We start from the raw sequence: 25,999 nt of genomic DNA, 5'->3' as shown, positions 1-25,999 counted from the left end.
GCTAGGTTTAAAGCTAAAGTTGGACATAAAAAGATGAGATATCGAATAGATGGATATTTCAAATGTATGTTGGTAATATGGAGTACGGGGAGTACGAGGCAGTTGAAGTGGTTAAGAAATTCTAAAAAACCAAATTGCTTGCTGATGGATACAAACTAGGAAAAGCTATGCACGATATGCTTTTATGCCTGAGCAAAAAAGTCCATTCCGAAGAGTCAAAAGTAAGGAAACTGAGAGTTGCTGGAATACTTCATTTAGGTCAATATTCAAATTGTAAATCAAGTATTTATAATTTTGAAATATTAGAATTTTAAGATTAGTAATTTTTCAGATATTTTGTTTTAAAATTTAAATATATTTGTACTTTTTTTTTTAAATAACAAAGAAAACAATTTATATAATAAATGATGAATTAATTATACTTCATTTAACAAATTAAATTAATAATTTTAAGAATGTACTTATTTTGGTAAATTCAACATTTTCGATAATAAATATTAATAGTTTTTGTTAATACTTACAAAAATATTATTACAAAAGATTTTTTAAAATTAACAATAGCAAGTGTACTTTTACGGTAAATTTTTTCGCTATTAAAATAAGACAATTTAGCAAAAAAAAAGTTGCAGTAACTCGGTTAATGAGGAAAATTAATTTTTAGTTTGTAACTTTCATGTGCAGATAATTCTGAAATTATAATCTTTCATATGTATTCAACACTTGAACACAGATATAATATTTAGCTCAATCAGTTCGTGACATAATAATCAAAAAATAATTAAATCATTAATAAAATACTGTATATTATATAATACTGGTTTACAAATGCAATATTTTAATTTCATCTGCTTTGCTATCATGTATAAAAATTAGTTAGTAAGTTAAAAAAAAATAGCAATAATCAAATAGCATGATAAAAGACATATGCATAGAAACAAAATTTTTATAATAATAACTGTTTTGAATCATATCAAAGGGAAAATATGCAATTTCCACGTACATCGAAGAACTACCAAACAGAATAATCTAACTTCAGGTTTATTTAATATTGATTAGTCAAGTTATTTGTAAATTTTGTTAGATACTGTAATAATAAATAAGTAAAAGAAATATTCGGTAAAACAAAAGGTCGGCATTCATTTATTATTAGCTCTAACTGATTTGTCACTTTGTCACAAAAATTTGCGCCACTAAGCATCTCTTCAGGGCCAGAATTACGTGATGCAGCATGACATTATCCAAAAAGGAAGGATCTACACATTATTCTATGGATAAAAACTTAAATCCGGTCAAAGGACTAAAAGAGCCCATAAAAAATTTTCAGAAAAATGATCACGTGTCTGAGTTTCTTCAGAATTAAAACTAGAAAAATGATCATTTATCAGAGTTAGTTTGTCAACATTTATATTACTGCTGGAGTAAGTGGCAATACATGTTTATTAAATAATATACTCAATATTTATATATAATTATACATCATACAAAAAAGGATCGTATTTCTTATGAATTTATTTCTAAGAATTTTATAAGATGCTTTAAACTATTCAACTAACACAATATTAAATATTGTTGTAGCCATAATATCAAAAACTACTATTTTGAACCTTGAAAAAAACCTAAATTAAAATTCCTGTCTATTTGTTATATACATGTTCCTATCAAATTTTCTCTATACGTATCTAATTTGCGATTATATAATCCACGTTTTAATTTTGTAACTTTTTTCTCCTTGTTAAAATTAAAATTTTGGAAGGCACTTGTAAAATATAAAAGAAAGAATCATTAATTGTCAAGAGTGCTCCAAATCAGTTTTCTCGTAATGATCTTCTAATTCAATCATTGTAAATAATTACTTCAATTTCAGTATATTCATTCTTTCACATTTCCAAATATGATTACTTGATGCCCGAACAAAGTTTCGTACGTTGGAAGTTCTTAAATAAAATTTTTATTTTGCACGCTCTTTCATATGTGTCATTATTCGACGTAAACGTCTTTGATTGAATTAAAAGTTTACGTTTTATATTTAATTGTAATAAATATAAATCTCCCATAATACATTATTATGAAATATATCTTCTGATTGTGTCGAGTCCAACATATCTACCTTATATCTAATTGTACACTTTTTCTTAATCCAATTTTTATTATTTCCAAATAATAAATTATTCTTCCAACGTAACGCATATTTATCAAAACGTATATTATAATTTAATTTTTTTCTAACTTACACAATCTTCAAAGAAAATTTAAAATACTGGTCACTTATTAACATACAGTTGAAATTTTTTCTAAATTAATAAAGCAATAATTATATAAGCATATTATGTAATATCGTATAAAAAATGAATTAACTTTTAATCTTCAAAAATTGATCCTACTTTAAAACAAAATATCTGATCAAAAATTTCATTAGCCGGAATTGGATTAGTCACAAAAATCCAAGTATGCATGATTCAATTTGATATTGAGAAGCTGAATTTTTTATTTCCCATTTTTAATTCGATGAAAGAAAATTCTTTTTTGAAATAATTTGGATTGACCCTTTATATATCTTTTTTTTAAAAAAAAACGTAATCTTTCATCCTATAATAAATACGAAATGGATCAGGCGTAGATACATCATGCGTTTCATATTATATAATACAAATTATTTATATGGGAATTTTTTTTTAGTTATATACAGCAGTAGTTGTACAATGATGTAACATTGCACTGTGGACATAGATAAGTCCAATATTTAAATAAATACAATAGTTGCGAAATAAAAAGAAAAAAAAAATGTTGATAATAGAAAATGCTCTACTTTATTGACACAACAATAAATAATGATGTATAATGACGTCTGACATCACATATTATACAATGACAATATAAATACATACCCTTAAATTTCCGTAGCTTCAAAATAAGAGCTATTTTTAACATAATCGAATTTAGCTGAATAAATTTTATGATTCTTCATATTTCTAGCAGTAGCAGTAATTAATAGCTCTCCAAACATTAAACTAAATTCTACAGGTCTATCAGTACCACCTTCTATATCCGGTATATCAATTTCTAAATCTCCAATTTTACGCATACCTTCTTCATCACAAAATCTTGCATTCTTTCTAGATGTAACATAAACATCAAACAAAATAGAAGTTTGATCTGGATAAATTGGATAATATGTTCCTGAACATGGTTCATCTGGTGTAACTTCTCTACCTCGAGTTGCTATACAGCTGAATTTGTAAATACGTCCGTCGGAAGTTTTTCTTTTCTTTGGGTCAACTCCAGCGCGCCACAAAGGATAAACTCGGACTCCTTTTAATCAGCACAAAATAATTAAAAAAGTTGAATATTTTTTTAACAGATACTTTTTTTTTTTAAAGAAATAATTTGTTTTTGATACGTTACCATAATTCATGGTGAGAACGCGAGTGGCAACTGCTGCTTTGTTAAGTCCATACATGACAGCACAGCTGTGATCGGATTTTGTGGGACAGTAATTATAGGCACTACCGATACAAAAGTATCTCTTATTTTTTTAACTAAATATGGACTTTCAGCGAATCCACCAACCAAAAACATTGTAGAACATCTTTGTTTAGAAGAAGCCAATTGATCTCTAATTAAATTTAAAATCTTCTCAACAACAGGTTCAAACATAGTCAAAACATCTTCATATTTAATTTCGATCAACCAATCATCATCTTCTATTGCATCCCTTATTTCTTTATTGATATATTCAATTAATGCTGGACATGTTCTTTCAATATCCAAATCGATGTTACGAAAAACATCTTTTTCATCAATAAATTCAAATTTTATTCTTGGACAAAAGAAATGATGGATTAAAGATTGGTATTGTCCATAATTTTCCCTTCTGAATTTATCCACAGCTGCGAATCCTAATTTCTTTTCGAGAAATCTAGCAAATTCTCTATCAATATATGTACTTCCACATAGACCGCCCGTACGTTCCGTAATTTCACTTAATTTATTATTAGGTAACAACGTTCGTGTTGTCAAATCGACTGTACCACCGCCACAATCGACGACCATAAATGAGGCTAATATAGACAATGTATTAATGGAATATATTTTATTATATTATCACTTATTATTTATAAATAAATAAGACAAATAAATATGTTTTGCTTACATCCCTCTTGGATCCTATGTTCCCCAAGTTTTCCCATGGCGTAAATTGCTGCGGCTTCCGCTATAATTTAAAGAAATGTTTTAAGAACCTATTTCGAGATTAAATAATTGACTCTTTTCACCTACGTTCAGTCGTAAATTCTAAATTATTATTTAAGTGTTTTGTTTCAGTAAATCCGGCTTTATGAATACAATCTTGAAGAATACCAATAGTATGAGGTCTCCTACAAAAATTTAATTTTTAAAAATAAAGAAATAATCATGTGACTATTCGGCCAACAAAACGGAATTCTCTAAAAGTGGGGCACTGATAAGGTGGTGTAAAAATTATATGGAGTAAAACGAATAGTTACCATTCAGCTGGTACGGTGAAGACGAATCGAACTTGAGTAAATTTAATACCAGGCCATCGCTTGTTCAAAACCTCTTCAATTAACTATAAAAAAAAATGATGCAGTTTCTAATCAATTTCTTCAAAAAAAAAAGAAAAAAAGAAAGAAAGTATAATTTAATTGTTTCTAATATTTACAGATTTCATCTGAGAAAAATAATCAGAAATTGCTTTTTCATAATCAAGACCATTAGGAAGATAAGGTTTTTCATAATTTCTAAGATTATCGGCTAGAAGTAATTTGAATAATTCAACAGGTAAAGTATTATTAGTCTCCGAGGATTGATGACGAGATCTTTTTGTTGGTTCTTGAGCTAACGCTGGAAATCCCCAATAATTTACTGTCCATTTTTTTGGATCCGATGACGTTGTATTATATTGAAGAACTGTATTTGTTTTATGCATAGTTAATCTTGTTTTAAATTGTCCAGGCCTAATAGAGAATAAAAAATGCATAAAAAGGGTAAAAAAATAATTTCGTTTTTTAATAATACTACGGAAAAGATAATCCCATTTACCATAATTCGTTAACTGTGATATCCGGGTTTATTTGATTTGCATAAGCGAATCCTAAATATAATATACAGTGAAGGGTTTGTATTAAAAAATTAAATAATTAATGTTACATATTTTATATTTTATTAAATTTTTTTTTTTTACCTGAGTATGTAGTTCCAAAGTCTTCAAAATATTGGATTGAGAAAAAGATATTAATTAGGTCCATATTGAAAAACTAAAGAAAAGAAGTCGATCAAAGAATACCTATAGCGACTACAACACGAAAATCTTTGAGACTCATGATTAAAAAATTCAATAATTCCTTTTCTAAAGCAGTAGAAACGAGGTATTTAGTAATTAAAAAATTTCAATTATATTTTATTTTATACGCTTGAAGTTGTGCAACAACGAATAAGATGAATCAAAAGAGTACTCTGAGAACAACTCTGTATGATTTTGTAATTTTAATTTAACTGATTAAATTGAGTAGATTGTTGTTTAATCCTTTTATTCTTAATTTAAATCAAAGAGCAAAAAAAAAAATTTAGTTGAAAAGGAATTATAAATATGAGTAAACAAAAACAAAATGCGTTCTTCAATAAGAAACCTAAGAAATCGTTATACTGATTCCCGAAATCAAGATTTTTATGAGGTAACCAATTGAGCACACTTCCGGGGTTAGAAGCCATCGACAGAGCCACGAAAAGCCCCGATTATACAGCAAAAGCCGCGTGGCTTCCAGTGCCGTACCCATCTAACCCATCTAGTAACGAATTATGTAGATTTTCACAGATAATCACAGATATAGTAGATTGTCGTGCCGATACAGGTTATACACCATAACTTATATTGATTATTTGCATTTCATATCGATAACAATTTTCATTTTACTCTTGTTCATTTTTCTAAGAAGTTGTTTTGAAAATTTATCATTTTTTAAATAAAAAATCATTCAGAATTTTTTCTTTTTTTTTTAAAAAAAAACAAGATAAAACAAAATGAGTGGGCAGGATTCAGCCGAAAATAAACAGATGACTTCGTATGCTAAAGTGGTATCTCCTCAACGACAAAATTCACCTCCTTCACAAAATATTGTATCTCAACCTTCGTCATCTACATCCTCTTCCGTTACCACTTCTCCTCCCGCACTTTTGAAGCAGGAAAAGATTGATCAAACGCAATGGCGCACCGCAGAATGGTTCGGAAACGACGAATATTGGCAAAATGATCTCGTTAGATGGATAATCCTCGTTTTAGAAGAAAGAAAAAGTTCCGAACAAAAAAATATTGAAATAGGATTGGACATAATTAAGAACGAAACAGATGAAATATTTAATGCGAGAATGATTAATTCATATTCTTATAATTTTTGTTTGGATTTAATTAAGAGATGTAAAGATATTCGTGATTCCAATTTTGATGATAAAAAAAGAAATGAATTATTAGATTTTATATTTAATTATTTACAAATAATATTTGAGAATGCTAATTTGATTATCAAAACAATAGGACAAATGAGCGTTGAGCAACGTTCAGTTTTAAGATTTATGACTCATCAAAAGATTCAAGCAAAAATTGCATTTTTGAGAACTACCTTAAAAACTCATAAGACAAGTCACGATATGGAAGGATATCATTGTATTACAAATCCATATTATGCCGAATTACTTAAGCAAAAAAAAGCGGTCACAAATGAACTATTAGCCGAAAATGATAGACTTCGTAAACAAAATTCAGAACTCTTATCACAAGCGGATCAAACAGAAACAAGTCATACTAGAGAGCTTATAGATGATTATAACAAAATAACTTTCAATTTTGATAAAATGAAATCGGAATATGAAACACAAATAAAACAACTGCAGGAACATAACGATAAAATGAAATCGGAATATGAAACACAAATTAAAGAACTGCAAGAACATAACGATAAAATGAAATCGGAATACGAAACGCAAATAAAACATCAGAAATCAGAATACGTAACACAAATAAATCAACTACAAGAACGTGAAAGTAAAATTAAGCCAGAGTATGAAGAACGTGTAAACCGACTTCAAGAATGTAACGATAAAATGAAATTATTCTACGAAGAACATATAAGTCAACTTCAAGAAGAAGCAAACGAGTTACGCAAAGAAGCAAAATCAGCTAACGATGAAGCATCAGGTTATCAGGCTGCTCTAGGAAGTGCAACAAACGTTCGTTGGAGTGATGACACATTTAACAATCCTATTCAATTAACCAAAGATATTGAAAAATTTCAATATTTATTAGCTGATTTTACTAAAGTTAAAGGAAAATCTATTAAAATTGATGAGAATGCTGCTAAAAATTTATTGACTAAATATGAGTGTAAAACAAATCTCAATTCTAAAGAGATTAAAAATTATTTAGCAGCTGCTCTTCAACGAATGATTCTTGAAACAATATTTAATAATGCGGATAATTTATATAGTTTTTCTGAAAATTCTAAGACTTTTGCTGATGGACATCTTGAATCGTATATAGTATATCATACTCAAAATCTCGTTTGGTATACAAACCAATTGGCTAAACGTCGCGAAGGAAAAGACAGCATTACTACTATAACTCCAGTTAAAATTCGCCAACAAGCATAATTATGCTGCTCTAGGATCTCGTGGATTCGCTAAATCTAATCATCCACATATGAAGAAACTTGTTATTAATATATTGAATAAAATGGATAAGTATCGTGAAATGATTGATGAAGAAAGGAAGAAAGTTTTATACTCCGAAGCCGAAAATGTTATTCGTACTGGCATGAAACTTTGGTTTTGTTTGAAAGCTCAAGAACCGATACCAAAAATTCAATGGTTTAAATCTGGTGCCCATATAGAAACACATCTTATGGAAGGATCCTGGGAGAGTGGAAATATTAAAAAAAATGAAGTAGATTTTGCCTTTTTCCCTCTTATTATTGCCGAACAGGATAGTAAATTTTTAATAAAGATCAAGTTTTCATTCGTCCAAAACAAAATGGAAAGTTCCAAAAACTAAAAGAATATTTTTATTAAAATTTCTCATATGTAACTTGTATATTTTATTCGCAATAAATATTTATTTTAAATAGTAATCTGTGACAAATTCATTTTTCTACTTTATGAAGTATAATTCAAAACTCAAATGATACCTCTTCTGATAGTAATAAATTTGGTTTTATTATACCATAAATATAATATAAATAAATACATTTATATAGCTATCAAAGATCTAATTCAAAAATAGTTATAATAAGTTCCACCAGTAGACTTTTTTTTTTGTTTGATAAAACGTTATATTTTATTTGTAATAGATGCAATTAAATTTAATAACATACATTACATTTATAATTACATTTGATCATCACTCAAAGTAGCTGCAACCAATGTTAAATCACTTGATTCTTCCAAACAACTAGCTTTATTAGATATGATGAAAGAAAACAATGTACATATTTGCGGGGTTTCTGAAACATGACGTACACAAAAAAAAAATCTAAAATCCTATATTACAATACTTATTTTTCATGATAACTCTAATTTTCACTGCAAGTGAAAATTCAATGGGATGGTTTAAACCTCGAATATCATGTTTTAGCTCTTATGAGAGCTGAATTTAAGCGCAGGATTGCCAAGGCTCTAATAATGACAAGTAAAAAAAGAGAATGAGGCGTGATGCTGAGAATGCCAAACTTAAGGCCAGAATCGAGGAGTTAGAATCTGAGAATATTGAGCTTTAGAGATAGAATTACAAAAGTGGAACAGAAGCAGTTGCAAAATGACTCAAAGGGTAATAATACCCCTAACAATAACTCATCTAACTTCAATCAGGTGCAGTCCACCATGAAAAATCATCGTAGAAGAAAGAGATGGATAATTTTTGGATGAGGTGCATAAGAAAAGCGTTAGTGATGGAACAAGGTGACGCAATAAGGAGAATAAACTCCAGTGTGATACCTCTGATACTGCGTATGTACTAGAAACTGTTAACAATATTGAGAAGTTGGATGAGTCAGGGAATAATAAAGTTACCAACTGTTCTACCTCAGAATTATCTCACAGAACAGAGGTCATTGAAGATATTGCAAATTTTGATATAAAAACCATTAATATTGTTAATGATCAAAATAAATTGGCGGAAGAACTGGTCTCTTTGGACCTCCCAGTTGTTTCCTTAAGGATAAGACAGAATCTATCATAAAGCAATCATCACAAGGCTTGGCTTGGACCCTTCCTCAAGTATAGTAACTGAATTTGTACAAGGTTTGTTGGTCTCATTCCAAAGTTCTGCGGTTGCCAAATATCAATAAATAACTTAAAGAACAATATCTATTTATTCTATCCTCATTCTATTAGTTCTATCAGGAAAAGCTTATGAACATCACCACTCTAGTTCATATCGAAACTCTTGCTACCATGGGAATTTCTTTCAGTAATCAATGATCAATAAAAATGATCAAATACGCCAACAAAATATAAAATAAATAAAAATAATTATTACTAGAAAATGGAAACTGTTATCAAGTCCGAAGTGTAGTTATCATGTACATCGTCACGTGCTGGGCGGACAACAGGATATTTGTGAAACTGATACGAATAAAATATAGTCCTTCGTAACATTTCGGACTAATTATTATTAGTTACACGATTATGCAATCATAGTAAAATACTTCTGTAATTGATTTAATTAGAAAACTGTGATCAATAAAAATGATCAAATACGCCAACAAAATATTACATGATCATGCAGTCATAGTAAAATACTTAAGTTTGAGTGTGTCACGAAAAATAAAAAATACTTAAGTTTGAGCGCGTTGCAAAAAAATAAAAAATACTTAAGTTTGAGCGCGTTGCAAAAAAATAAAAAATACTTAAGTTTGAGCGCGTCGCGAAAAATAATATAAATATTGGACATTTTCCTTAAGTTAGCTATTAATATATAAGTTGCTTATTCATATCTTAAAATTACCTTCTATCATTTTATATACGATAAAAAACTCACTTTATGTTAAAATGTCAGAATACGCATCCTACTTCAACCAAGACTCTGCTAAATGGTCATTGATTAACTTTGACAGTTGGTGTCTTCAAAAGACGAACGGTTGTCATGCTAACAAAATTCATAGAATATTCTACAAACACATGAATGATATTTTGTTAAAAGATTCATCAACAGAACAAGAAAGAAGTCAAGCACGAAATTTGATAAATAGTAGAAAAGTAAGTAGCTTTAAAAGAAAGTCAGCTTACCAAAGGAAAGAAATGAGTTATTCTGCACTTCGCTAATCACCTTAGTGGGTTGAAATAAGTAAGAACCTATTAAAGCTCTGCACCTTGTAGCAAGGTTGAAATAAGTAAGAGTTTGTCATGGTTTTGCACTTACTAACTGCATTAGTGAAGTTGAAATAAGTAAGAACAAACTCATTTCTGGCCATATATATACTGTCTTTCGTGAAGGTGAAGTTCTTTTTGATTATTAAGAAGTCTACTAATTCTGAAGGAGGAGTTGGTTACGTACCTTCTTAATAATCAAGATAACTTCCTTTTACTAGGTTACTTACATGTATTTAATACTAACCATTTTTTCTTTTAATTAATAAGGAACATGTAAAGCTTGCCAATGCGTTATGGGATAATCCTGATGTTTTAAAATCAATCTATAAAGAAAATTCAAAAAAACGTGACAGAGATACGGATGAAGAAGATTTAGTCGAAAAAGAAAGACATCTTGCTCTCAAAGAATGTGAATTGTCTATTAAAGAAAGAGAAGTTAAAATCCGAGCTTTGGAATTGTCAAACTTTGAAAAAGAGAAGGAATTAGGATTGTAAATTTTAGGATGAGTTTTTTTTTACTGAGACACAATAAAGTAAAATCTCATTATTCAATTTTCACATTTCCATTTTTGATTACTGGTATTCCGAAATGGCAATGTAATTTTCTTTAACTAATTGTTAAAATGCCTCTATAATTGCATAAAATAAAGCAGTATATTTTACCTCATTCTAATAAAACTTTTGTTTTCATATGCAGTAGAAATTAAGTATAAAAAAGGCTTGTTTTTTGAAGTATTTATGCAAAAAAGTAACTGCGAAAAAGGACAGAGATCCCAAAAGATGCATAAAGTTTTAACAGCATAGGTAAAGAAAAAATTTCACGGATTAGATCTACCCAACATATGTCTTAAATCTAACTACTGTATAGATGGAACCAAGATTTAAGATAGTTGTATACAGAGATAATAGTAAAATATATCTAAGTTTTCAGCGCTTACTTACGAGGGAGGACAAAAAAATTGACGTCTTTGTAGCTTGAATGTAAATGGAGACAATCTACGCTGGGCCATCTATAATAGACCAAAATTGAAACGGGTTTTTTAATTTAGGTATAAAATTATGGTTAGTAGAATTAGCATAGTATATAGTTTAGTATAGCCTTTAGAATAGTTTAAGTATTAATTTTTATAAGTACTTCCAGAAATAATATGGAGTTAGTGGATAGTATTACAAAATTTTATAAATAAAGAATGTGCGTTACAACAAAAAAAAATAAATAAAATTTATATTATTTTTTATTCTTTATATTTTTAAAAAAAAATACTTTTTTTTAAAAACATTAATCACTTTTCCATTACGGATAGTCAATTTTTTTCAAACAATTATATAATTTCAACTTGTATTACAAACACAACGCTTAAATGAATGATGATGCAATGATCATTGTACTGAATTTTATTTTCAAAATAATATATATATTATAAAATATAAAAATAAAAATAAAAAAATAAAAAATTTTATAAACAGAAAAAAATTATAATATAAAAATGTAAAAAATATAAAAATAAAAATAAAATATAAAAATATAAAAATAAAAATAAAATATAAAAATATAAAAATTTTATAGACAGAAAAGAATTATAATATAAAATTATAATATAAAAATGTAAAAATATAAAAAAAATATAATAAAAAATATAAAAATAAAAATAAAATAAAAAATAGAATATAGATAAAAATTTTATAAAATAGAAAAAGAATTATAGCATAAAATGTAAAATATAAAAAAAAATAATAAAAAATATAAAATAAAAAATAAAAAAAAATTATTTAATGATAATAACGGTGTCGGTCTCGATCACGGGGGTAAGGGGAATAATTGCGCCTGCGCTCTCTACGCTCTCTACGCTCTCTACGAGGAGATCTAGATCTAGAGCGCCCGCGCTCGTGACGGTGATGGGAGGATCGGGATCGAGAGCGCCTGCGCTCTCGATATTCGTATCTTCTACGGTCCACCTGATTCCTCCTTGCAGCACGAACTCTTGCTAAAAATAAAACAATTAGTTAATTATAAATGTGATAAATTAAATAAAAAAAAATCAATTAAATAATAAATAGTTACGTTCGGCGAGCCAGAATTCATCTGACAACTCTTCATGAAAATGTTCGTCATGAAGAGTTGGGGTGTGCGTTGGAAATCCTTCTGGATTTCCATTTAATAATCTTTTTAAATTTTCGTATCCCGACTTTAATGAGTTCCACTTAGTCCTGCATTGTTTTTTTGTCGGGGCGAAGTTTGGGTGGTCCAAATTTATATTTTGAGCTACTTGGTTCCAGATTTGTTTTTGTTCATATATTGGAGTTCTACAAAATTCTTGCTGAAAAAACCGCCGATATTGAATTAATGAGAGAACACCGTCATTCGGCCACGTAACGTAATAATTAACTACTCCAATTCCACCACCAGCATTTAATTGGGCCATTTTTTAGTATTAAAAATATTATTACAAATAAAAAAAAATATGAAATAAAAAAAAGTATAAAAAAAATATTATTACTAAAAAAAAAAAAAATATTATTAAGACTGAAAAAAAAATATTATGAATAAAAAAAAAGTTTGTGAATAAAAAAAAATATATTGTTACTATGAATGAAAAAAAAAGGTTTGCGAATAAAAATATATTATTACTAATAAAAAAAAAAAATTATTACCGAATGAAAAAAAAAATATTATAATAAAAAAAAAGATTTGCGAATAAAAAAAAAATATAATGAATATAAAAAAAATATTATAATAAAAAAATGTTTTGTGAATAAAAAATATATTATAAAAAATATGAATTATTACGAGTGAAAAAAAAATATAATTATGAATATAAAAAATATTATTACTAATAAAAAAAAAAAAATATTATGAATAAAAAATATTACGAATGAAAAAAAATATTTGGAGTGATTGAAAAAAAAGTATTTTGAAAAACAATTGATTTAATTGAGAGTGATTGAGAAAAAATTATTTGAAATGAGAGAAATGGAGAAAAGGCTCTATATTTATAATAAATTTCTTGAACTCTATATTACGATCTTGCGTAGCAACAATTTACAAATTTTTATGATCTTAATGTAATTATCTGCATATTTTTTTCTAATTACGCTATATTCGAAGCATGTCATATTAAAAAATTTACTCAAATTATATGATGATCATTTAATGTAATCATAATTTTTAAATCCTGCATGTCATTGTATTGACATTTTTTTCTGATTATATTAATTAACAAAAAACAGGGTTCATGATAATTATCTTTGCCATTTGAATATTTGCTATTCGAAGATTTGGAAGGACGTATAGATTTTATTAAGTGGTATTATTCAAAGAATACTTATGCTAATTATGCATTGCAAAATAAAAATAATTTTTATTGTGGTAATTTTAAAATTGAATTTTTACTGATGTATTTATTCTAAAATTACTATTTTAAACAAACAAAAAAGAAATATTATTTTTGATAAGGTCGATCACAAGTTTTATCAGCAGTAGAGAATAATTTATATTAATAAAAAAAAATTTTTTTTTTTATTGTAAATCAATTAAATATTATTTATTTTTTATAATTTATTTTATTTAATACATAATTACAATTATGACTATTTATCTGATATTTTACAGATCGTATTTGACTATTTAGATCTTTAATACGACCTTCAGCTCCAAACGCCCGTTGAAGATTTTTCTTACTATCTTGAGAAATCTTACTTTCCCTTGCTATAATTTTAAACAAAAAGTTAAGGATATTGATGCTAAAGTCCATATTCACGAAGCTTACCTCTTATTAGTGAATTCTGCTTCTCCAAGTCTTGTATACGTTTGTCCTGGGAGACCTCAATCTGTCCCAAATTATTGATGAGTTGCTGCTGTTGTTGCAACTCTCCCTGCAGTTGTTAGAGTTGTGATTGTTGTTCCATTATTTTATCATCTTGCAACCCTATATGTTTTTCTAGTTGAGAGATATAAACTGCCGAAGCAGTCCAAAAAGGAAGGGAGAAGGGATTAACTATGCGCACTCGTTAAGTAAATTATGTTCATTACTGTACCAACTTCATCCATGACGTCTACAGTATCCTTTAAAAGACAAGGAAAAATGAACCAAGCGAGAGCGTCTACAGTCAACTTTAAGCACAAGCCATATCCATTGGTACAGCTCCGCCACCGAACAATAACTTACCATTTTTATCATGACGACTTAATGGTTCCCTTATTTCTTTTTTTCGTTCTCTTCTTTTTGCCTTTATTCGTTCCAAGGCCTTTCTTTTGGAACTATACGAGCGGTGTACTTTACCCATAGCGAAATAACAAGAAAAGTTCGCAAAAACATTTGGTGGGTATTTTTTTTTTTGAAAAAAATAAAATATTTTTCTTTTTAATAATAACTGTGGGAATAAAAATATTGAAAATAGAACTGATCAGCCGATTATGGGAAAATCCATAAATTAAATAATATAAGTTCAACTTTTATGTATTTTAAATTAAGTATATTCGGATAAATTATAATAAAATACATTTATTTAAAGGCTATTTTAATTAGTATTTAACAAGATGAAAATGATCGATATCGAGCGATATAATACAGTGATATCGATACTATATCAAATATGTATATAAATAATATTGTCACCTGAATAAGTATCGTTGCGATGTAATATACATATCTATGAGATTGTATTTTCGTTAATATAATTTGCGCTCTAAGGAAAAAAATTTTTTTAAAGAAAAGAAACAAATTTTACAATATCGTTAGTTTAAAAAAAAGATTGATTGCAACGAGTATCATGAACAAAGAAGCTTGTGAAACAATAGGAATTTGTGAAACAGATCTCAGGGGAATCTTACCACACTACCCTGTCACAATATAAATAGTACTTTAAACGTGGTAGTACAGGTGACATTAATGCAGTGACAAATAGAGATCAGGCTAGTAAAAAAAAAACACGTCCCTCAGAAACATAATAAAAAACGTAAACATGTTAGCACGTGACAATGTGATAAAATCATCACAGGGAAGTGTGGTAAGATGTCACTTTCGCCCACCTCCTTTATTTACTTTTTAGGTATCGGAACATCAATATAGAGTATACCGATAATTAGAACTTAATTCGATCTTAATTTACTCCGTTTTGAGAATACCGCAAAATAATTGGCTGGTGACCTATGCACTTGACTGGAATCTTGATTTGAATACCGATAAGTAAAAAATCCAGGAGAATTTTAATAATTCCGATTTACGCAGATTATCTCTAAAAACGCTATTTACCGGATTGTCATATCGTCACATGATACGATACACCAATTTTAAAAGATGGTAATTAATAATGCCAATCCTAGCTAAGCCACTTGCAAAATTTGCAAGTCGCTAAAGTTCCACGATGACGTTGACTTTGCTATGGAGGAACGTAAGATTCCGACCATAATTTCTAGCTGATTCAAATTTTAAATGATTTATTTTCGAACAATTTTACCAAAAGTGAGTTAATTTTTGTTCTTATTTAGTTTTAAACCTTTATTTGGTTTAGTTCGGCTTTTTTTTTTCTATTTTTTTTATCTTTTATATACTAAATAATTCTCTTTCACTAATATTTTATATTATTAACAAAGTTCTGCTCATTATACTATACTATGTGTGTGTTTACCATATTTCCTGTAGCCTGTTCTTTGAATGTTCATGCATAAGCTGAGATCCAATTTTGTATTGTTGCTATCTTAGAATATCTTTAGCTTCTAATTCACCAGAATCAACGAACATTAGAAGTTCATTATACATAACTTTACCGACATTTTATCCTTTTGGTTGAGGTTTTCATTCAAAAAAAACTTTTCAACAACTCCTTCACCTTCTTTTTTATTCTTTTTCCTTCCCTTTTCTCCTAATTTTGATTACTTTTCAACGCCTATCCCATAGGAAATTGAAAATTCACGTTAATAGAATTAATTCAATGCAAAAAAAGTAAGATTATAATTTGAATTATATCTGTTTAAGCTTCATATTTATTACCTTACATCTAATTCATTATTACTATTATTATTATCCATAAATTCAGGTATACTAGCTGATTCTATATTTATAAAATATGTTAGTCATATATGTTTATGGAAAAAAATAATCTATTTCAGTTGATTTACCTGGTAGAGAATTGGTCAGGTTCAGTTTGTTCAGAAATCTTTGGACCAAAATGTGGAAGTGATCGGGCGCATATATAACCTATCATTTCACCAGAAATTGGCCATCTCTAGTAAAACAAATTTGAAATACCTAATACCTTTTATAGTTTGGTTTCGAATTTAGTTCTTTTTTTTTTAACATTGTTTAAATTTTCATCTACAGGTTCAAATTGATTGGTTTAATTTGCTAGCGATGTACCAGATAGATGTTCTCCATCACGGATATCATATCCAATCCGAATATACGTTTGATTGCATTGGAAATCTAAAATAAAGGGTAATTTTAAATATAAAATTTATTGAAAGTTATTTATAACAGTAGTACTTACTGCAGCATGGTGGGAATCAATTGTTGTTTTAGCTTCTCCTGGCTTAAGAAATTGCCAATCTCAAACATCAATTCGATACCATTCATTCCAATGTGCGACTATAGCCATAAGTTCTGATGAATGATAATGTGCTCCATTATCTGAGATTATTCTAATCCATTTTGGTTTGTTTTATTGTTTCAAAAATAGCTTCAAAAGAAGATGGTATCAGTTAACCAGTGATCGTAAGCCCTTACATCTAATTCTTTTCAATAAAGAAAGAGAAACATTAGTTTGACATTTCTAATCAAAATAAAACTGGAAGGAATCTACAAAAGAGTAGAGACAAGATAATTAACATTTCTTTAAAAAAAAAAACAAAATAATTTACCATTTTGGCGTTCAAATATTTAAATCTGAAATTAAAAAAAATAAAATTAAAAAACGTTTCCAAATTAAAAAAAAAAAATAGTAAATAAATTGTTTCACAATTTTTAAACTTACCATTTCTAGTATCTCGAATCAAAAAAAAAAAACTTCCAGAAATCACCTAGATAGAAAAAAATAAAACACAAGTTTTGTTATAAGTTAAAGAAAAAATATTATAAATTGTATACGTTAAAAAAATTATTATAAATAATTTTACTACCATCTAACAGTTACCTTTAAGAGGGAATAGTATTTTAAAGGCCCAGTCGCATCCTACCTGATCACCTAAAAAAAAAAAAGAAAAGTCAAAACGTTAAAAATGTTTCGTTATAGATATAATTTAAAAAGAAATTCTAATATCTACTGAGATCTCAACTTCATGAATCCGTTTCCAAAACAATATTCAAACCAAACTTTCTGTCATCAATCCGGTAGTCCTGATTAGAAAAATTGAAAGTTAGAAACATTTCAATAAAAAAAAAATTACGATAAAAAACACACAATAAAAAAAAATAAAAACCCATCTCTGTTTCTACAATCACAGAAATCGAACCTAGAAAAAAGAAGGTTATTTAATAAAAATTAATACTACCTATATTCTTAAAAACAAAGATATTGATCATCCACTTTAATTGAATTTTATGCAACTGGTTGTATTTCAACCTTCCGAGCCTTAAAAGAGATCTTTTTAATGTAACAAAAAGAATCGTTTATGGCGAAATGAATTGAATTGAAGATAACTACAAAAAAAAAAGGGAAAGAGTTAAAAAAAATAAAGAAAAAAATTCTCTAAATTCATTATTCACCTCCAGGACGCATAGACAATGGTCAAAATAAAATCTGAGTCCTACATAAAATCAAAAAAAAAATGAATAAAAATGTTTTAAAATAGTCTTCGAACCTTAAATCGCAAATTTACCTAAGATACGGTATTTCTAAATCATGGTCAGAGTCCTACAAAATAAAAAAAAAGTCGTTAATATATAATGCTTTTTTCTTTAAAATGAAGTTTTTCAAAACTTACTCAGAGTTCTGAGGCCATAATAGATTCCTATAGGATAGAATAAAACGTTAAAAAAGTATAATAAAGTTTTCAAAATAATCTTTGACCTGCCTGAAATTCATGTTTCAAATCGGAAATTCCTATAAAAAGTCAAGAAAAAGAAAAAAAAATCAGCAATCATTTAATCATTTCATTAAAAGAACTGATTCAAATTAAAGAAAAAAAAATTCTCTCACAAATTTCCTACACGTCCAAAAATCTGAAAAACTGAAATCATTATAAAATTATTATTTCAAAGTAAGACCCACACAAATTTTTCACGCATCTAAATATTCCAAAGAACAAGTCTCTACAAAAGAAATAACGAAATGTTAGTGATCGCTTCATTAAGAGTTAATTAAAAGTAAAAAAATCTTCCTCACCAAATTTCCACGTGTCCAAACACTTGAAAAAACTGGCTGACTGCAAAAAAAAAAAATGAAATGTTAAAAATGCTTTATTAAAAGAATAATTATTTAAAGGAAAAAACAATCTCACTGAATATTCTACACATCCAAGTGTTTATAGGAACTGACCGTCTACAAAAAGAGAAAAATAAATGAAACATTAGAACCGTTTCGTTGATAGAAACAAAAAAAAAACTTCAGAATCCTCACCAAAATTCTATAGTAAATTTAAAAAATTTATTGGAGATAGATCTTAAAGATAGAAGTCAAGTGTATTTTGAACTTTTCTGAGATTTTTGAAATCATAATTGGGTTTAAAAAATAAAATAAAATAAAAGTATTAGCGATCATTTCACAAAGAGAAAAAACTAAAAAAAAAAACTCCCCTACCGAAATTCTCGCATAAAGAATGGTCACCTAAAAAAAAACAAAAAAAAAAAAATAGAAATTATTAGTATATCTTTCGTTGCAAGAAAAGATTCAAAAAAATTCTTCATTACCTTTAACAGATAAGGTGATTTACTCAAAAACCATGATAATACATAGATATTAACCTACATAAGAAAAAAAAGAAAAAAATAACTGATAATAATTTCTTCAAAATAATTAAAATAAAAAATTCGAAGTACATACTTCAAAACTCATAAAGAAGGATCCTAACTCAACTTTAATAAAAGATTCATTTTTTTTTATTCAGTCCTATAATGTAAAATTCGATCTCATCCCAACCCGCTAGTAAATGGGTGGCCTTCCATAAATTCCAAACAAGTCCTCAAGACATGTAACTTGAAGGCCGGAGCCAACCATACGAAATTGTCTGGTAATACTGTAATAGTTGATCCATGCAACCATCCTATTAATTTATGTAAAAATGGGTTTCGGGAAAATTCAGAAAATCTCGGAAAAATTAAAATTAAATAATTGGATGATCATTACATCAAATTATATCTTATTTGAAAGCTGGATTTATTATTGATAAATTAAAAATAAATTTTAATTTAGTAATTTTTTTATATTTAGGCTTATAATAATATATATGTATTTATCTGCATAAAATTTTTTTTTATTTATACTCTTCCATAATATTTGAGAAATTTTCAGTTAATTTATATATGGTATACTTTTAATTAACTACATGTGTCTTTGTAATTTATACTATTTTTTAGCTTTTTTACTATATACCGAAATTGAGAATAAAATTCCCATCATTCTACCACAAATGTTTCTATACTGCTGATTTTTTGACATTAACTTTTTTACGTTATTGTTGATAATATTTGAATGTTATTAATTAAAATTCAATTCACAAATGCTTCATAAACTTAATGTGTTTTTCTATTTGAAAGTAAATGTTTATAGCTAAATCTTTCCAAAAATAATAAACTGTATAACTACAAAGATATCATAATGCCAAACCACCCTCGGTTACATGGTGACATTTAGCGTCGCATGTCACGTAAATTTATCTGGGGACTTAGATTTTTTTGAGTGGTTGATCTTTATTTCATCTAGTTTGTTTTGTGCAAGTTTTCAATAACGATTAATGATGATTTTTGATGAAATGGGAAGTATATTAGTTGTGGTTAACAGTGATACATGTGTAACCGAGAGTGTGGTAAGACCCGTAAGAGTCAATTTCACAATATATATTTACCATTTAAGGTTACGATGTTATACAAATTGGTGATATTACCTAGAAATTAACTAGCCAAATTTGTATTACTCCGCTGAAAAATAGTGTAACCAATTGCTTAATATGATTAGTTAAAATTTTTTCTTTAGCGATGCTGGATACAAGAAATGTAACAATAACAATATTGATTTTTTTACTAAAATATTATTTATATGCCGGTAAGTATTTATTTTAAAAGTTTAAACAAAAAAAAAGATACTAAATTATGGTGGAATAGCGTTATGAAACTAACATGAAACAATGTTAACAACTTTTTCTTTTTTAGATTTTTAGATTAATATTAAACAATTCTCATATTGTAAACGTTTAATTATTAGCAGTTTTCGGTATACAAATTTTTAATAAAGCTCAAGTTTTCATTCGTCCAAAACAAAATGGAAAGTTCCAAAAACTAAAAGAATATTTTTATTAAAATTTCTCATATGTAACTTGTATATTTTATTCGCAATAAATATTTATTTTAAATAGTAATCTGTGACAAATTCATTTTTCTACTTTATGAAGTATAATTCAAAACTCAAATGATACCTCTTCTGATAGTAATAAATTTGGTTTTATTATACCATAAATATAATATAAATAAATACATTTATATAGCTATCAAAGATCTAATTCAAAAATAGTTATAATAAGTTCCACCAGTAGACTTTTTTTTTTTTGTTTGATAAAACGTTATATTTTATTTGTAATAGATGCAATTAAATTTAATAACATACATTACATTTATAATTACATTTGATCATCACTCAAAGTAGCTGCAACCAATGTTAAATCACTTGATTCTTCCAAACAACTAGCTTTATTAGATATGATGAAAGAAAACAATGTACATATTTGCGGGGTTTCTGAAACATGACGTACACAAAAAAAAATCTAAAATCCTATATTACAATACTTATTTTTCATGATAACTCTAATTTTCACTGCAAGTGAAAATTCAATGGGATGGTTTAAACCTCGAATATCATGTTTTAGCTCTTATGAGAGCTGAATTTAAGCGCAGGATTGCCAAGGCTCTAATAATGACAAGTAAAAAAAGAGAATGAGGCGTGATGCTGAGAATGCCAAACTTAAGGCCAGAATCGAGGAGTTAGAATCTGAGAATATTGAGCTTTAGAGATAGAATTACAAAAGTGGAACAGAAGCAGTTGCAAAATGACTCAAAGGGTAATAATACCCCTAACAATAACTCATCTAACTTCAATCAGGTGCAGTCCACCATGAAAAATCATCGTAGAAGAAAGAGATGAATAATTTTTGGATGAGGTGCATAAGAAAAGCGTTAGTGATGGAACAAGGTGACGCAATAAGGAGAATAAACTCCAGTGTGATACCTCTGATACTGCGTATGTACTAGAAACTGTTAACAATATTGAGAAGTTGGATGAGTCAGGGAATAATAAAGTTACCAACTGTTCTACCTCAGAATTATCTCACAGAACAGAGGTCATTGAAGATATTGCAAATTTTGATATAAAAACCATTAATATTGTTAATGATCAAAATAAATTGGCGGAAGAACTGGTCTCTTTGGACCTCCCAGTTGTTTCCTTAAGGATAAGACAGAATCTATCATAAAGCAATCATCACAAGGCTTGGCTTGGACCCTTCCTCAAGTATAGTAACTGAATTTGTACAAGGTTTGTTGGTCTCATTCCAAAGTTCTGCGGTTGCCAAATATCAATAAATAACTTAAAGAACAATATCTATTTATTCTATCCTCATTCTATTAGTTCTATCAGGAAAAGCTTATGAACATCACCACTCTAGTTCATATCGAAACTCTTGCTACCATGGGAATTTCTTTCAGTAATCAATGATCAATAAAAATGATCAAATACGCCAACAAAATATAAAATAAATAAAAATAATTATTACTAGAAAATGGAAACTGTTATCAAGTCCGAAGTGTAGTTATCATGTACATCGTCACGTGCTGGGCGGACAACAGGATATTTGTGAAACTGATACGAATAAAATATAGTCCTTCGTAACATTTCGGACTAATTATTATTAGTTACACGATTATGCAATCATAGTAAAATACTTCTGTAATTGATTTAATTAGAAAACTGTGATCAATAAAAATGATCAAATACGCCAACAAAATATTACATGATCATGCAGTCATAGTAAAATACTTAAGTTTGAGTGTGTCACGAAAAATAAAAAATACTTAAGTTTGAGCGCGTTGCAAAAAATAAAAAATACTTAAGTTTGAGCGCGTTGCAAAAAATAAAAAATACTTAAGTTTGAGCGCGTCGCGAAAAATAATATAAATATTGGACATTTTCCTTAAGTTAGCTATTAATATATAAGTTGCTTATTCATATCTTAAAATTACCTTCTATCATTTTATATACGATAAAAAACTCACTTTATGTTAAAATGTCAGAATACGCATCCTACTTCAACCAAGACTCTGCTAAATGGTCATTGATTAACTTTGACAGTTGGTGTCTTCAAAAGACGAACGGTTGTCATGCTAACAAAATTCATAGAATATTCTACAAACACATGAATGATATTTTGTTAAAAGATTCATCAACAGAACAAGAAAGAAGTCAAGCACGAAATTTGATAAATAGTAGAAAAGTAAGTAGCTTTAAAAGAAAGTCAGCTTACCAAAGGAAAGAAATGAGTTATTCTGCACTTCGCTAATCACCTTAGTGGGTTGAAATAAGTAAGAACCTATTAAAGCTCTGCACCTTGTAGCAAGGTTGAAATAAGTAAGAGTTTGTCATGGTTTTGCACTTACTAACTGCATTAGTGAAGTTGAAATAAGTAAGAACAAACTCATTTCTGGCCATATATATACTGTCTTTCGTGAAGGTGAAGTTCTTTTTGATTATTAAGAAGTCTACTAATTCTGAAGGAGGAGTTGGTTACGTACCTTCTTAATAATCAAGATAACTTCCTTTTACTAGGTTACTTACATGTATTTAATACTAACCATTTTTTCTTTTAATTAATAAGGAACATGTAAAGCTTGCCAATGCGTTATGGGATAATCCTGATGTTTTAAAATCAATCTATAAAGAAAATTCAAAAAAACGTGACAGAGATACGGATGAAGAAGATTTAGTCGAAAAAGAAAGACATCTTGCTCTCAAAGAACGTGAATTGTCTATTAAAGAAAGAGAAGTTAAAATCCGAGCTTTGGAATTGTCAAACTTTGAAAAAGAGAAGGAATTAGGATTGTAAATTTTAGGATGAGTTTTTTTTTACTGAGACACAATAAAGTAAAATCTCATTATTCAATTTTCACATTTCCATTTTTGATTACTGGTATTCCGAAATGGCAATGTAATTTTCTTTAACTAATTGTTAAAATGCCTCTATAATTGCATAAAATAAAGCAGTATATTTTACCTCATTCTAATAAAACTTTTGTTTTCATATGCAGTAGAAATTAAGTATAAAAAAGGCTTGTTTTTTGAAGTATTTATGCAAAAAAGTAACTGCGAAAAAGGACAGAGATCCCAAAAGATGCATAAAGTTTTAACAGCATAGGTAAAGAAAAAATTTCACGGATTAGATCTACCCAACATATGTCTTAAATCTAACTACTGTATAGATGGAACCAATTATGTGATTGCCGAAATTTTAACACATAAGGTTTGATGAGCTCGGACACCCTCAATAATAATTTTTTTTTTGAGAGAAGAAGGCAGGTAATTATAGACTTGAAAGAAAAGCTGGGAAAACATTTTTATATTTATGAATGTGTGTGTAATGTATTTGGAATATGCAAAGTAAAATATTAAAATTCAAATATATTTTTTTTTTTAATAAAACAACTAATAATTTCATTTATCATTAATTTAAAAAAAACACAAATTTTTTTGTGTATATTATAATTATAAATAAATTACTTTTATATTATTATGCTATTTCTTTATTTTAAAATTTTCAAGTTGTTATATTTTAATTAAAATATAATAAAGGAAAAGAATTTTAGTAAAATTTCAATATTTGAATTAATCTAAATTGCTAATAAGGCCATTCCAAATTAATTTTTAGTTTAACGTCCCCCTATTTTTGAAAATTTCAAAATAATTTAAACACATATGTTCACATATGTTTAAAGCACCCCTCTCTTTTCTGAAATTGTGTGTACCAAATATTTTCGATTTAACCGAAAACTTCCAGAAATTTTGATATGTTTAAATATCATGTTTGTTTAAATTATTCCCTCCCCCCCCTCAAATTTTTCAGCCGGAAAGGACGTTAAACTAATTAAGTTTGGAATGGCCTAAGTTTCATTTATAAATCATAAATATCAATAACCAAGTCATAATAATATAGATCTTGAATATCATGTAATTGAAATTCCTTTACTTTATCTTTCAAAGAATACAAATCTTCATCTTTTCTATGAAATAATTCTAAAATAGCTAAATATTTAACTTTTATTCTTTTTCATTATATATTCTTTTATATAGGGTAAAATATCATCATTCTTTGCATTCTTTACTTTATTTCTAATTAACAATTTTTTGATATAAATATTTTAGGAATTTTTTAAGAAAACTTCTAAATCACTTCCATTAGTTGAAAGACCTAAATTTAAATATTCTAATTTAAAAGAAAGAATTTGTCCTAAATTTTGTAATATAATTGAACTAATTTCAATATTTCTATTAGTATTAAAGTAACAAGAGCAATCGATCATAAGATAATTAAGATTTTGTCTCATATTTTTAATTAAATCGAATACTAAATTAATATTCTGATTATTTCGCCCAATAGATAAATATAACAATTTAATATTATTACAATATAATTTAAGTGATTGTATTAATTGTTGGAATTCACAGTTGATAATTCCAAAATTTTCTAAATAATTGCCAGATTTTTGTATTAATGGTTCTAATAATAATTCATCCATTTTGTTTCAAAAATAAAGACTTTAATTTAAATGGTTTGGTAATATTATTAATTTGTTGAATAAATTTAGAATCTAGAGAATAACAATAACTGAAACAATATGAATTGATTCTAAAACATCCAATTGATTAAATACTTCACTTAAAACATCTATATTTTCAAAGCTAGTATGATGAAATATACTGTAATTGTATTTAATGTGTTTGAACAATTAGGATTTTTTAATGATAATAGTGGATATAAAGGGGATATATAATAACAAAATGAAATCTTTTTAAAGTTTTCTTGAAATTTAATAATCATTTGTGATAAATTTTCTTCAATTATTGGATAATCATGACATGTAAATGAAAATAGATGAAATCAAATTGCAATCAATTAGAGCTGAGAAATCCTATAAATTTTCTTACATTATCAGTTATTTCATCAAAATCAAGTGTTAAATCTTTAATATTATGAACAAATTCGGATTTTGTAAAATTAATTAAAAAGCCGCATCAAAACATTCAAATTCTTCATAGTCAACCATAAGTTTTGTAAACTTTGATATTTGTGGAAGTGAATAGCTGGGATGCTTCTTTTCAATTGTAATTGCCCAATAGAATTATAAACATTACGTGTATCTAAACGTTGAATAAATTTAGGATAATTAAATAAAGTATTTGAAGGATCTTGTTTTATCATTATCACTTAAATTAT

At 27.4% G+C, this 25,999-nt stretch overlaps 9 protein-coding genes across 9 annotated transcripts; 4 read left to right on the top strand and 5 right to left on the bottom strand.

The window, feature by feature from the left end:
* Positions 1–2,782: 2,782 nt before the first annotated feature.
* Positions 2,783–5,339, bottom strand: OCT59_009746 (uncharacterized protein; the record flags this gene model as incomplete). Its single annotated transcript, XM_066132565.1, has 10 exons — positions 2,783–3,309; positions 3,403–3,503; positions 3,575–4,058; positions 4,151–4,210; positions 4,276–4,373; positions 4,503–4,585; positions 4,679–4,973; positions 5,059–5,110; positions 5,201–5,221; positions 5,303–5,339. 10 exons carry the CDS (start codon positions 5,337–5,339, stop codon positions 2,888–2,890), a joined length of 1,653 nt encoding a protein of 550 aa, XP_066000199.1. The 3' UTR covers positions 2,783–2,887.
* Positions 5,340–6,036: 697 nt separating this feature from the next.
* OCT59_009745 (uncharacterized protein) lies at positions 6,037–7,659 on the top strand (the record flags this gene model as incomplete). Its single annotated transcript, XM_066132564.1, has 1 exon — positions 6,037–7,659. One exon carries the CDS (start codon positions 6,037–6,039, stop codon positions 7,657–7,659), a length of 1,623 nt encoding a protein of 540 aa, XP_066000198.1.
* An 82-nt stretch (positions 7,660–7,741) lies between these two features.
* Positions 7,742–8,059, top strand: OCT59_009744 (uncharacterized protein; the record flags this gene model as incomplete). The annotated part of the gene is made up of 1 exon (XM_066132563.1): positions 7,742–8,059. The coding sequence occupies one exon, from the start codon at positions 7,742–7,744 to the stop codon at positions 8,057–8,059; it is 318 nt and encodes a 105-aa protein (XP_066000197.1).
* Positions 8,060–10,053: 1,994 nt separating this feature from the next.
* OCT59_009743 (uncharacterized protein) lies at positions 10,054–10,869 on the top strand (the record flags this gene model as incomplete). Its single annotated transcript, XM_066132562.1, has 2 exons — positions 10,054–10,260; positions 10,642–10,869. The coding sequence occupies 2 exons, from the start codon at positions 10,054–10,056 to the stop codon at positions 10,867–10,869; spliced, it is 435 nt and encodes a 144-aa protein (XP_066000196.1).
* A 1,275-nt stretch (positions 10,870–12,144) lies between these two features.
* OCT59_009742 (uncharacterized protein) lies at positions 12,145–12,797 on the bottom strand (the record flags this gene model as incomplete). Its single annotated transcript, XM_025329518.2, has 2 exons — positions 12,145–12,359; positions 12,437–12,797. The coding sequence occupies 2 exons, from the start codon at positions 12,795–12,797 to the stop codon at positions 12,145–12,147; spliced, it is 576 nt and encodes a 191-aa protein (XP_025167807.2).
* Positions 12,798–13,916: 1,119 nt separating this feature from the next.
* On the bottom strand, positions 13,917–14,658 carry OCT59_009741 (uncharacterized protein; the record flags this gene model as incomplete). Its single annotated transcript, XM_066132561.1, has 4 exons — positions 13,917–14,080; positions 14,142–14,247; positions 14,414–14,475; positions 14,541–14,658. 4 exons carry the CDS (start codon positions 14,656–14,658, stop codon positions 13,917–13,919), a joined length of 450 nt encoding a protein of 149 aa, XP_066000195.1.
* A 1,757-nt stretch (positions 14,659–16,415) lies between these two features.
* OCT59_009740 (uncharacterized protein) lies at positions 16,416–16,946 on the bottom strand (the record flags this gene model as incomplete). The annotated part of the gene is made up of 4 exons (XM_066132560.1): positions 16,416–16,425; positions 16,493–16,599; positions 16,778–16,796; positions 16,861–16,946. 4 exons carry the CDS (start codon positions 16,944–16,946, stop codon positions 16,416–16,418), a joined length of 222 nt encoding a protein of 73 aa, XP_066000194.1.
* A 5,852-nt stretch (positions 16,947–22,798) lies between these two features.
* On the top strand, positions 22,799–23,614 carry OCT59_009739 (uncharacterized protein; the record flags this gene model as incomplete). Its single annotated transcript, XM_025330831.2, has 2 exons — positions 22,799–23,005; positions 23,387–23,614. 2 exons carry the CDS (start codon positions 22,799–22,801, stop codon positions 23,612–23,614), a joined length of 435 nt encoding a protein of 144 aa, XP_025168023.2.
* A 1,309-nt stretch (positions 23,615–24,923) lies between these two features.
* Positions 24,924–25,301, bottom strand: OCT59_009738 (uncharacterized protein; the record flags this gene model as incomplete). The annotated part of the gene is made up of 1 exon (XM_066132558.1): positions 24,924–25,301. One exon carries the CDS (start codon positions 25,299–25,301, stop codon positions 24,924–24,926), a length of 378 nt encoding a protein of 125 aa, XP_066000193.1.
* Positions 25,302–25,999: the final 698 nt, after the last annotated feature.

The sequence above is a fragment of the Rhizophagus irregularis genome, chromosome 18 (genome assembly GCF_026210795.1).
Source record: "Rhizophagus irregularis chromosome 18, complete sequence".
In the NCBI taxonomy this organism is placed as follows: domain Eukaryota; kingdom Fungi; phylum Glomeromycota; class Glomeromycetes; order Glomerales; family Glomeraceae; genus Rhizophagus; species Rhizophagus irregularis.
Note: the sequence above shows the minus strand (reverse complement) of the source record. Positions and strands in the feature narration are given on the sequence as shown.